Source organism: Ambystoma mexicanum, chromosome 10 (assembly GCF_040938575.1).
Source record: "Ambystoma mexicanum isolate Mex_15411 chromosome 10, UKY_AmexF1_1, whole genome shotgun sequence".
In the NCBI taxonomy this organism is placed as follows: Eukaryota; Metazoa; Chordata; class Amphibia; order Caudata; family Ambystomatidae; genus Ambystoma; species Ambystoma mexicanum.
This window is the reverse complement of record NC_090932.1, coordinates 895,822,194-895,835,334: the sequence shown is the minus strand read 5'-3', so window position 1 is coordinate 895,835,334 and position 13,141 is coordinate 895,822,194. Positions and strand designations below refer to the sequence as shown.

The window sequence follows — 13,141 nt, the reverse complement described above, 5'->3', positions numbered from 1 at the left end:
ATTAGTGAACTATATAATATTCGATGTAATTGTGTGCTTATATGGCATTGAAAGAGTCATTCGTGATTTTTCATAATGTGTATTGGTCAGTAGCTCTTTTGCAGTGTGGTATGGTTATAATACAATGGGAATTAGGTCTATTTTCCGGGGTCTGTTTACCGAACCGTGGTCCATTCATTCTTTTGAGCAAAGCACATGATGCTTTTTTTCAAAACTGGTGACTGACCTGGTGCATGCTTAAAATGTTGGACGTGTCCCAAAAGAACTGATTACACCTTCTACAGAAGAATCATGTCAATATGCTCTTAGAATCAATACAAAGACACACCTCTGTTAAAAATAATCAGCAAATTGAAAACAAAGCAGAAACTTAGATTTATATTTCAAGAATTGTAAAGATCTTGTGGACAGTTTTGTTTATTCATGATATGGAGTTGCTGCTGGAAATGTTGATGGGCATTCTGAACACGGATGCTTCACCGGCGTGCTGAGGGCACCAGACTCTATTTGAAGGTGTCATCAATCGGATGCGCCACGTTCTGTTGGTTTGCTTGAGGCCCTAGAGGAATGCATTGGAGGTCATTATCTGACCCTGCATGCCCAGACGATAGAGCTTCTAGTGTTCAACTCTGCACCAATTTCAGTGATTACTGTCAGGGTTGCTTACAATAGAATCGCTCATCAACTAAGACCACAGGCTGCATCGCTCTGTCTCATCTTAGATGGCAAAAGGCTAAATATGCTGAGTCATAGTCAATGTCTTCTTTGTTCTTCTCACTTCCCACTGCATCTTGATTGAGACAAGAGATGTCGTTTTCTTTATTAGCGTTTTTTTTGTTTTAATAAGAGATGTATTCAAACAGAACATGTACAGAAGAAAATCCAAGCATTTGTCATCACTCCCCTGCATTGTCTCCCCTGCACCCAACAGCCTGCATAGTTGACCAAAGCCCACAATAGCTCCTTTCAAAGCAGCGTGGGAGGCTCCTGCTCACTCTGCTGTGAGTGTCTACAAGAGTGACAAGATTACTCCCAGCCTTCAATGACTCCACTGGCTTCCTGTGCAAGATCTGTGGTCAGACCTACAAAACAGTCCACTTGTGATCGCCTACATTTTTAACAGCAAAAATTAAGATTTCATCAGAAAAGAAAAATGTGCAGGAGCCAACCCTCAATGGAACGGGAGAGAGTCTAGCTCAGATATCAGCAAACTAGTCCTCATTTTATTACCGGCACAGCCATGTCAACATGGAATAACTGACCACCTGAGGTAGGAATAATTCCATGTTATTGTTGATTTAGAAAAAAAACATCGGATCACAGATTTACATTTACTAGAATATATCTAGTATATCTTATGGGATAAATGAGCTTTTCAAGTTGGGGGGATCCTTGTTGTTATTAGTTATTTGTAAGGCAAAGTGTCGGATACAACCGAATGGAGTGTATTTTTGTTGCATGAATCATATTGTTTTAGTTTTGATATTTTGACTAATGAGCCGTTTATGAGAGTGCACTGGGCGACTACCACAACTTAAACTCAGAGTGCTGCCTGGCGAACAGCATTTTTAAATAATGTTCTTAGAGTCTAAAAATCCAACTTGCAATAAAAAGAGTATATACTCTCAATTTGTTTGAAATATGTTTTGGTTGTAAACATATTAACGTAAGAGGTATCAAATATCTGCAACCCTTATACCCCACATACTCCTTTTTCAAATATCACCTTCGGCGAGTTAATTGCAGAGCGGCACTGTACAGTTGTTAGATCTGTAATGCAGAAATGGCACTGATGAACTTAAGATAACTATTTCCTGTTGGGAAAACATACATTTTGGTAGGAATACTGTTTTGGCAATCCACTGTGGCATTGCCATGAAATGGTAAGCTTCTTGCCAAGCCTATGGTATAAAGTAAAGGATACCTTTCCCGCATTGAATGTTTGCCAATTGTCCAGCTTCAAAGATTTACGTGGAACGCCTATAGGGTCTATTGGGTAAAGACATCCACAACACCTTTGCAGGTGCTGCAAAATCAATCACCAGCTTAACCTCAATGCTTTTGACCAATTAACAAAGGCTGCCATATTGAGCCACATTTACCCTGCTGGGCCATAAGTTAGTACGGCTCTGGTGCAGGTGTCACCTATGCAGTGTCCGCTATTATGTTTTTGCCTGTGTTAACACATGCTCTGTGTCAGCTCATGCTCTACAATCACACAGATTTTTGACATATGGGCAGAAACCTCAAACTGGTCCAGAAATAGAGATTAGCCAAACAATGTTTGTCCAGTGGGCTATTCACTCCATGATATGGAAAGAAACAGCAGAAGGCTATACGGTATACCTAATACAAGTATATAGTATACCCCTCTTTATTCACAATAATCACATGCTATCAGCATACCTGAATGTTTACTATCCTTTATATATATAATTCTCTAAGGGTGTCTGTGCTTTGGGTACTGAGTATGTATAGTTACCCTGAGACCTGGTTTCTCCTCTCCTTTTCTAAAATGTTGCAAGGGCGGAGCAAACATTATCTCCAGCCCTTTTAGGCTCATATCCAAATCCTTAGGCTGTCAAACATGGTATATATATTTCATGGTGCAGATATTTTAATGTTAGGGGAGTATTATGAAAAATGAAATAAGCACTAAGCCCAGTGTGCATTATGTATTTAGTGATTCAGGCATACCGCCCTTTCACCATAGACATGTACATCAGATATAAAGCCCTCTAGTTGTTCTTCCCAAATGCTTTTTGATGTAATGCAAAGCAGCCAGGAACCCTTGTTGGTGCTTTTTCCACTTTCCCTTTTTCTATTGCAAGAGTACAATAGTAATGCAACTCCCTATCCATTGTGTAAAAAACGCAAATTGGGTTAATAAACAAAAAGGAAAAAAAAATAATAGTAATGTTCTTCTATAAGAAAATATTGTGTATGGTTATTTTAGGTTTAGATAATGTGTTTTGCTTAGAAAGACACCTAACATTCTTTTCTAACACTAGAATGTATCCTCGAAATTATTACTAGAAAGGAACATAGTTAAATTTAAAAAAGACCCAATTTACAATGTTTGGGCAATTTGTTTTAATAGCTTCGTTTGAAAAAAAATACCCTCTACCCTTTCAAGATATCTGTCTTATTTCTCTGTCCATGCTGCTGTGAGCAGCAGCTGAAGTGCCTCAAACAAACGTGCACTTGACAGCGAGACTCTTACCCACATAGAAAGGGAGTCATGGAGTGAGACAGAGCAAGTGAGAGAGGGGGGGGCGGGGCACGGGATCAGCAAGTTATATGACGGTTACTGCTACTGCTATTGTACTTCTTGAAGATTCACATTTATTCATGCTGAGTAGTTTACAGAAGAAACAACATGGACAAATAAGCATTCACTTTTGCAACTTCATTTTTGTGAGAGGGTTGTAGTAAGCAGACCATTTTGATTCGAGACTGCTGTTAATTGTAATTGTCTGCACTGAAAAGCAAGTACAGTTTCGTCTTTTCAGAGCACTTGGTCGTGGGCATCTCAGACACGCCCCAGCATCTCCAGACGGCGCCACTTCCATTCTTTCTGACTGAGGTATAACACAGCAGGTGCGCGCGCATCCGAGATGCTCCTGAGCACCTCATTGGTGCCAGTGCCTTTGGGTTGTGAATCAGACCCGGCTGTTTCATCTTATGCCACAGGAATACTTACGCAAATATGTCTCTGTAAAACATAGCTAAATATCTAGTATTCTGTGCATGTAAACCTGCCTTAAAAATTAGGCCCTGGTGCAAAATAGCGTTTGTTTTTAAGTATAAATCTTTTTTAAACTTTGACACTTTTTTCTTAAATGAAGAGATTCGTCGTTCATCATTAACCCTTCCCAGCAATATTTCACAGCAGTTCAAGCACTTGTTTTTCAGTTGGCAGAGCCGAGGCATGGGGGTGTGTGGGTAAGGAAAGAGAAGGCATGGGTTAGTTGATAAAGCAAAGGTACCTTTCGTCCGAGTATGAACTTTAATAGCAGTTGTGCTGAGGGAGGAGGCTAAGGAAAACCGCCGGGGGACTTCTTTTGCCTTAGGTTCCGGATCTGGGAGGGCAGACAGAGGCAGGGCATGCAGGGTTAGTGGTTAGAAAGCATTGGGTGGGGGTACATCGCCGAAAAGCAAAGAAGCAGATTAAAGGTCATGCACTCACATTACATTGTTACGACATGCACGTTGACCTCTCCCCCAGTGCTGGTCATTGGGCCGGCTCTCGGCAGATCCGAGATCCGGCACCAGATGCGTAGCCGGATCTCGGGATCCTGCCAGATTCAGCCACCCAAGCCCATGAACCGCGCCGGAATACTAAAAAAAATGTAAAAATTAAAATAAAAAAAAAACTTCCACGACGCCAGCATTCAGTTGTACATGTAGCGAGCATTGTGCATTAAACACTGGTGCCAAAGCCAGCGGGAAAAGGCAATGCAGCCGTCGCGGGGGCTTTTATTTAATTTTTTTTTAAAGTATTCTAGCAGTGCTGGATGCAAAAACAACTATGAACCAAATAAATGCCCCAATTCACAGAAGCGTTTTATAATGACAAAACCCCCGTGGGAAACGCTCTGTAAATTAGGCCCAAAGATTTATTTGATCGGATGTCCACTTCCAGACCATCCCTTCTAGACCACGCCTCTCATGCACCGCCCCACCCATTAAACTCCTCCCCCACTCCGGCCCTTGTGGCATCCCCCACCACATTTTTTCCATTTCCACCACTGTCGTCCACCTTGCATGGGTGGTCAGCCACTGGCTTTTTTTTAGCAGGCATACTGTGTATTGTGTTCGGTTCTAGCACCTGAACACTTTTAGTGAAACTGTTCTTGTTTTATTGGATCTCTATGTGAGAGGATGAGATACGCCAAGGCCACTTACCCTGGGCTGATCCTTTTGGCGCATCTCCACATCCTCTGCCATGGCATCCCCCCCTTACTGCACACACCATTACTGCGAACCCGAAAATATCGAATGGTTTGCAACTACTTTAAGCAAAAATATAGATGGAGGTTGGGGTGCCGTATACATTTAAATGGGGGAGTGAGAGGGATGAGAGGTGGGGGAGGCACGGGGGTCTACCCCTGCATTTATTTTCTCATAAAGACGTTGCAAAAAATTAGAGATTTGGGGATTCACAGTCATTTTTGCAGTATTTTCACGTAGATCCCTCTGATACACAGAGGGCTTTCTGAGCATGTGACCGCCACGTCCACTGCAGGTAAGTGGTCTTAAAAGTTATTTGGGTATGTACAAGCATTGTGAGATTAAAGGAAATATAGCGTACAGGTATTTTATGCTCAGACCCAGTGCTTAAGGTAAGTGCAGCCATTTTGTTCAACAGCTTTCAGTGATCTCAAACGTGCGCACTGGTATTTGCGCGCGGTACTTTCGGCCTGAGGTGGAGGCCTATACTCTCAATCGTGACACTGATTCTCAGCTTCTTTCAGCAAACATAATCAAAAGACTGTCAAAAGTGGACCTACAAAGGATTAACAGGGAAAAGTAGAATATATGGAAACTTCGTGCTCTCACAAATTGTCTTGAATTGCATTTGCCAAATGTAGTGACTTCTGTGTTTACTTTCCACAGGTTTCACTCCCCCAGGAATTGCAGTCTGACTTTTACTCAAATAATTGCTTCACAGTTCAAGTGCCACTTTCACCCCTGACACATTAGCCAAATGAATATGGCGTTAAGCCACCACCAACAAAATGTGACGCGATTTCCCATTCTCTTCGGACCAGGAAGTAGACAGAGAAAATGCAGTGGTAACACAATGTTCTTCTGTCCTGTTTGCAGAACCCAAAAGTAAGTGGCCAACTCCAACCACTCCTCACGACGCAATGTAACCAACACCAGCATGCCTGATAGCTCCCTGTATTTGCACTTACAATGACCTCCCTGAAGAACACAGTTGGGCAATTCCTTTGAATACATCATTACAACCCATGGCTGTGGGTGAGCTGCTGAGGACTCCCCTTCCCCGAGACCTCATGAACAACACATTCATGCCTTATTTCTCCTTAGTAATCCCACTAGGATTGCACATTAAATGGTATAAATTGCCCAAAGAAGAAAATATTCCATATTTGAGAATAGGTGCAGAAATATAATAACAATATGTGTAAAGGGCTTGCACACTCCACATTATCAGTTGCTTTAATAATACTTAAGATTCCATTTTTAAAGTGGTTGGAATTTTGTAAAGGTTATTTGAAAACCATATACAAATAAAAATAAATAAATAATTAAAAAAAAATAATACTTAATCTAAAAATGTACACACTAATCTGGCTGTGGCCAGCAGGAATACAATAACTTTTTTGTGTAATCTAAAGTGCATCTCTTCAACATAGACCCGGAACTATGTCTCTTAAGACCTTAAAACCAGTGTGTCCTCTAGGAAGCAGCTTAAATTAAGTTCACGTGGCTCTGGTTAAACCCAGATCAGCAGCAGGGAACAATGCCCCAGTGCTCTGCGATGTGACTAAACAAAACAATTTGGATTTGTTTTCCTGAACTGAAACCTTGTTTAATGATGCATCCATCACTGCGTTTAAACTACCCCATAAAATGGATAAACCACTCCACTTACAGAGGAGGCAGTATTGCTGTTATATATATACATCCATTGGAATATATCGCAATTTGAGACTCTGCAGTGGGGTGAGGCCCCGCAAATTGGACTTTTTAGTCTTGCTCTGCCCACTAAAACTATTTTATGCTACCGACCCGCAGGCTATGTTGTGGACCTTCTTAGATAACCTGGACCAATTCCTTTCCACAACTGCGCGCACTTATACGCGACTATTGATCATTGGGGATGTCAATATATGGCTGAATACCCCACCTATCATTCAAATTGTTAGTTATTTACAACAGGAACCTGGGAGTTTTAATTCATATATAAAATCACTTTAGTGCTGTTGATGAGACCTCCCCGTCCCTCTCAGATCTATGCATTATTTTAAAGGCACTTTAACAGGAATCATGGTTTTTGTTAGACTTGGCTCAGCTTGTTTTGATTGGTGGGGATCTGAATGTGAGCATTTGGTAGGGCCAAAGTGGATCTTGCAGACCCTAATGAAGCAATGGTTTGGGGTTATCCCTGACATGGCTTCTAAAGCGAAATGTACTAACCGCCAAGGAAACACTTTGAAGCACCTCCTGCTGTACAATTAATTTTCTATGATGAATGGACACACTATTTCTGATACTCCTGCAAAAAGGCACATTTGTAAGATCCATGAAAGGTTCGATTGATTACTTGATGATTTCGAATGTGGCAGATAATCGACCTTGTAATTACGACGCACGTGCAATGTGATCGCTACCCAGTCATTTTAACATCGCATTTCTTAAGACTGCCAAGGAAACATAAAAGTATTATTTCTGCTTCCAGTGAAGCAACACATTCACAGAGGAGAATGAAGTGGGAATTTCTAAATCCTGTCCCTACTGTCACACACGTTGTCAAACAAGGTCTTGCATTGATAGAGAACTGTCTCATGGCTAAAGTTGGTGGCCCAAGTATACTGTTTTATTTTATTTCTCTTAATTGAATTATTTGTAACCTTCTTACTTTTAAGAAACCTCCGAGTTTGGTTAGGTGACAGCAAACCTGCTTCAATGCGAGGTGTAGAGACGTGAAACTAAGTCGGTTTAAGGCTCTGAATAATCCGGTTGCTAACTTAACCGCCAGGAGAACAGCCAGAGGGAATTATAAGTGCATCCTACTAGAGACAAAAAGACTACATGCGCAACAATCTTGGGACTGCCTGTGGGAAGCTTGCTCCTGAAGAGATACTAGGCAGTTTTGGAAGCTAGTAGCTTTCAGCATCGACATGTAGAGGTCCTCAAGTATGGAGAGCATGGCAGAAATCATTGCAGGCTCATTATACTAGTATTTATGGGTGTTCTACTGTTAATGCACTGGATCCGTCCGAGTGTTTCTTTCTCCCACTAAGAACACTAGCAGACAGTCTATCCCCGAGCAGAGATCTACAAGGCAATTAAGGATGAAGGTTTTCTACAGCTCCTGGGCCTGATGGGACCTGGTGATCTTTACACATTTTCACCAGAAGTCTAGGCACCTTCACTGTTCAAATTGTTTCAGATTGTTTTATTACTAGAAGATTGTCAAATATCATTCCATTGTCCTGAACGGCATCTCGCTGAAATTCTTAGGTAGGGCTCTGGTGGATAGACTCCAAACTTGGCTGGAGGAGAAAAACATTATGTCGAACTCTCAGTTATGTTTTCGCAAGTACTTGGGAACTCCATCCCTCACCATATAGAAATAATATGCGGTCAAAGGGGGTGCTTTGCATTTGGTCTTTATGGGCCTTCAATGGCCTTTGACATGATAAATAGGTATTTGATTCGGTAAATTATCTGTGGTTTGGGAATTGACAGTTGTCTTTTGAACATTGTCATTCAACTTAATTTCAACACGGCTGCCTTCGTGGCATTTGGCCGGAATGGGGAGATGACCGGTTTATTTAAAATCACCCAAAGGGTGCACCAGGGATGCGTTATGCCCCTGAACTTTTCAATCTTTATGTTGATGGGTTGAAAAAGTATCTCATGAATACAGCGGTTGACATTCCTCTTTTGCTCATCACAAAGCCACTTGTTTGTGTATGCAGATAACGTGCCTATAATGGGTAGAACGCCAAAAACCCTTCCATTATTAGTTCATTCTTATGGCGATTTAATGAAGTTAATGGAAATGAAAGTGAATATTCTGTGTTTATAATCTACAACAGAAACAGAAGGGATAAACCAACTATTATCTTAGGTAATTAAAAGTTAAGAAGAGTGAAATAATTTGACCACTTTTAGGGTGCAGTAGTAGACGCGGGACACAAAGGTGGCATGCTTGTTGGCATAAATGTTTATTTAACAGAAAATAAGGAAGAACCCTACCTGTCCGTATAACTAAGAGGCGTTATCCCTGCCTCAAACAACACTAAGGATGTCAAAACATCCGTCAAAAGTATTTAGTCCACTCTCCTATGTCCCAAACCTATTTCCGTCCCTTACACTTCAAAAGAAAAACTATATAGCAGGTTTTCGCCCTAACTCCAGCAGGGTGGCTCCTTCCTTCTGGATGGTTTTAGGCAGTTCGTAAATGATGGGGGAATATCCTCCTTCCCCTGGCCATCACTAAGCCTTTCTATATAGTTCCAAACAGATGGTGGGGGGGTCTCCCTTCCCCAGGCCTTCCCTGGCAACTCTTTACAGTTCAATCAACATGGGGAAAATGTCCCCCTTCCCCAAGCCTCTTCCAGGCTCTCTTTCAACAGTCGCAATGATTTCTGGATTTTTACCAAAGGATATATCTTTCCTCCTCTGGTCTTCTCTCGACTTTTGCCAAATGATATTTCTCTCTTCCCCTGGTCTCCTCTCGACTTTGACTAAACAATGTTTCTCTTTTCTGTTGGTCTTCTGACCTTTGCCATAGGATATTTCTCCACCCCTTGGTCTTCTCTTCTGGTTATGTGGGTACCAGCGCACTTTTCCAGGTTTATAATGTCGCTTACTCTGGCCTGGTTCGCTATCCTACCAGGCATTATCATGTATGTATAACTATCCAAACCTCTCAACATTCGGGTCCCAGGCCCTTCTCTCTCTTCTGGTTTCTTTGGGGTTTTCTTTGGGGTGCTCTCTCACCCAGAATGTTTTGTTTGTCAGTTCGGTCCCACTTAGATGAGGAAGATGGTTCTGCACTGCCTCCCGATTACAGTCTCTAGTGTTTCCCAGTGTCATTCTGGTGCCCCTCCAAGTACCTTCTTATTTGGCCCACGAGGGTCCCTGTCCTCTACAACACCAGCAAGCTTCTCTGGCTTCCCCTGGGCTCTCGGGGTCTGCTCGCGGCTTTCAGCGGCTCCGCCACGCTGGTTTCTCACTGTACATCAGGTCTCACCTGGACCACTCGGATGGCTTCCTTCCTGCCACCAGATGTCCGGTTTCCTTTTCTGTTGGTCTTCTGACCTTTGCCATAGGATATTTCTCTCCCCCTTGGTCTTCCCTTCTGGTTATGTGGGTATCAGCCCCCATTTCCAGGTTTATAATGTCTCTTACTCAGGCCTGGTTCACTATCCTACCAGGCATTATCTTGTATGTATAACTCTCCAAACCTCTCAACATTCGGGTCTCATGCCGTTCTCTCTCTTCTGGTTTCTTTGGGGTGCTCTCTCACCCAGAATGTTTTGTTCTCCGTTTGGTCCCACTGGGATGAGGAAGATGGTTCTGCACTTCCTCCCGTTAACAGCCTCTAGTGTTTCCCAGTGCCTTTCTGGTGCCCCTCCACATACCTTCTAATTTGGTCCATGAGGGCCCCGGTCCTCTGCAAAACCGGCAAGCTTCTCTGGCTTCCCCTGGGCTCTCGCGGTGTGCTTGCGGCTCTCAGCGCCTCTGCCACGCTGGTTTCTCACCGTACATCAGGTCTCACCTGGACCACTCGGATGGCTTCCTTCCTGTCACCAGATGTCCGGTTTCCCAGCCTTCAGGTGAGCCCTCGCTCCGCTCAGCCTTCTCAGACGCCGATTTCCTTCTACTGGCGTCCGGGTCTGCAGCGTGTTCTCCCTGCGCGGCTTTGTTCCCCAGCTCGATGCTTCACTGGGGCAGGACTGACTCTGAGGAGAGTCCTTAATTGGTTTTTAAGGTACACATCTTTCAAATCCCGGATAGCTAGTATGTTTGTCTTGGTTATGCATAGGGCTCTTCATCGTCCTGCTCTTCATCGCCCCGCTCTTCTTCGTGTCAGTATTTCTGGAGCCATCTATTCTCACTCTTCACTCATTCTTCCTTGTCACAGTATTGTCTGTCTGATAGACCGGGTTACTATGCATGAGGTAACTAACAGAAGAAAGAGGAGTCATAGAGGATGGGGGTGCTTGGGCGCTATCTGTGTTGTTGGGTGAGCAGTGCATGGTGGCTGACTTACCATGTTCTCCTTTGATAGTCTTCCCTTCTCCCGCAGAGGGGGGGTCACCTCTCATGGGATCCTCCTGCTAAGTACCACCCTCAGGGGGACTGTCAGACTCTTTCAATCAACAAATTAAGCACCAGTGTACTTAAAGGATCCCTCATGACCTTTTGGGGCCCTGAGGGGCCAATTCTTTAGAAAGGATACGTGTGTGACTGTGAAGATATGTCTAGATTAAGGGGGCTTTTAATGGGCAGATTCCCTGCCGAGGATACAGCCCTGAAGCTAACAAACAGCTCAGTTCATTATATAACATGCTCTCGTTGTACAGCACTAAACAGTCTTCAGGCCCAAGGCAACCCTTCTAACAACAAAAGGCAGGATAGGCTGTATATCAGAAATGCAAATTGCCAATTTGGGCAACTCCCTTAAAAATTAGCAACATTTGGATTTCTTTTTTGACAATATTTTAAATGTTTTACTTTATGGAGGTAGGTGCCAACCTCCATGCACCCCTTTGCCGCTACTCCTCCTCCATTTTCTTTTCCTTCGACCCCCTGTTTTCCTTTACTTTTCACCCTTTTCCAACATTTTCTTTCTTTTCCATACCAACCATAAGTATCGTTGCTCGTTTTGGAAACCTGTCAGAGTGGAGTCATCGAATTAGGGTTGTCACTGTTTTTTTCAAATGTATGACTGCAAGCCATCAGGATTGCATTAAGACCTGTCCAAATACAAATTCATTTTCTCCAAAGTGGACTAGAACTAGGTACTTTGCCAGCAGCATGATAAATTGGGGATTGGGCAGTGGACAGCCAAGTAAATTCTTCATGAACACTTTCAAAATTCAGGAAGGACAACCCACATTACTTTGCACCAGCACTGACCCCTCAGCAAGGCTTCTTTCTAGCAGCAAGCAGAAGTGCACTTCAGTTAATTCAATTAAAATATTTCCAAATACCTCTTTCCTTTGAGGATACAGAGGGAGCATGCAGTCTTCTGTGTGTTTGCTTTTGCGTTCATCCGTGTGCATGCTACAGCAGCATTATGATCCGCTGCTCTACCTAATCCATCCTGATTCCCCAACAAGGTTAGATATTGATTTTTTAGGGGTACCAAAAGTGACCATGCAGGTTTTTAAACATTCTGCATGTGGCTATTCAGAATATCCACCTCTTACTGCCGGTCCAGACAGGAAGTTGTAATAGTGAAGAGACACTAGATTTCTGCATGTGGTAACAGGAATTACATCTGCGAAAATTGAGTTAAATCTTCTAAACTTGTACTGAGGGCCACAGCGAGGAAGAAGTGGGAGAAATTGATATTGATATTGAAATTTTATTTGTATCACGCTCGTACACACGTGATTCAGAGCGTGACAAAACAAGGGAGGGGAACAAGGGAGAAACAAAACAATGATCTTACTAGGCCCAGTGACATTGGGAACACGCAAGTGCATGGGAGACGGAAGGGGAAAGTTCATGGGAGGGGTGGAGAAGTGGAAAGTGCTGAGCACAGGAAAACAGATAAATAATAAAATAAATACATTATAAAAAAGTAACAAACAGTGGTAGTGCAGTCAGCAGGTGGCAAGTGCTAGGTGTACGGCAACAGACATGGTGTGTCTGATAAGTGCAGAGAAAAAAAGGGGGGACTGTATGGTTACAGATACAGACCCCAGTGCAAGGGATTGCCGGAGGCAGTGTGGGTGGCAAGGTGAGCAGGTACCTGGGCCCAAAAGTCAGAGGGTGGCCAGGTGCATGGTGCATAGACAGAGCAGATCAGCAGGGTAAAGGAGGAGAGAAGGCAGAAGCAAAGAGGAAGGTCTTGAGGTGCTTCCGGAACCGGAGATGGTTCTCCTCAAGTTTCAGAGTGGCAGGGAGGCTGTTCCAGAGGGAGGCCCCAGCCCCAGGAAGGGACATTAGGGCACTCAATGACCATGATTGAAGAAAATATGAATTGTGGATAAAAACACAGAGATGAGTTCAGGATAGGTTTGGCTGTAGCATGAAACACTGCTGTGAGCAGCACAAAAGAGTTGTCAGAGATCCTATTCATTTTATAGATCAGGGGATAGCTTTCGTTAGACATAATGCGACACTGCCAAAGGTCAGCTATCAGAAAGAACGCTAACTGTATGCTTGGATTCGTTTAGAGTCATATTTTATATGATTTGCT

The 13,141-nt window shown here is 43.1% G+C and overlaps 1 protein-coding gene across 9 annotated transcripts in view; it reads right to left on the bottom strand.

Annotated features, from left to right (window-relative positions):
* MCF2L2 (MCF.2 cell line derived transforming sequence-like 2) overlaps positions 1-13,141 on the bottom strand; it is a 3,251,461-nt gene that overhangs the window by 220,685 nt on the left and 3,017,635 nt on the right. For 8 of the 9 annotated variants that reach the window (XM_069618639.1, XM_069618638.1, XM_069618642.1 and 5 more), the window contains one exon: positions 3,990-4,082. The exons of the other annotated variant lie outside the window; for it this stretch is intronic. In XM_069618639.1, the coding sequence (XP_069474740.1) occupies positions 3,990-4,082 (93 nt within the window). The remainder of the gene's footprint in view (positions 1-3,989; positions 4,083-13,141) is intronic. 9 annotated transcript variants of the gene reach the window in all.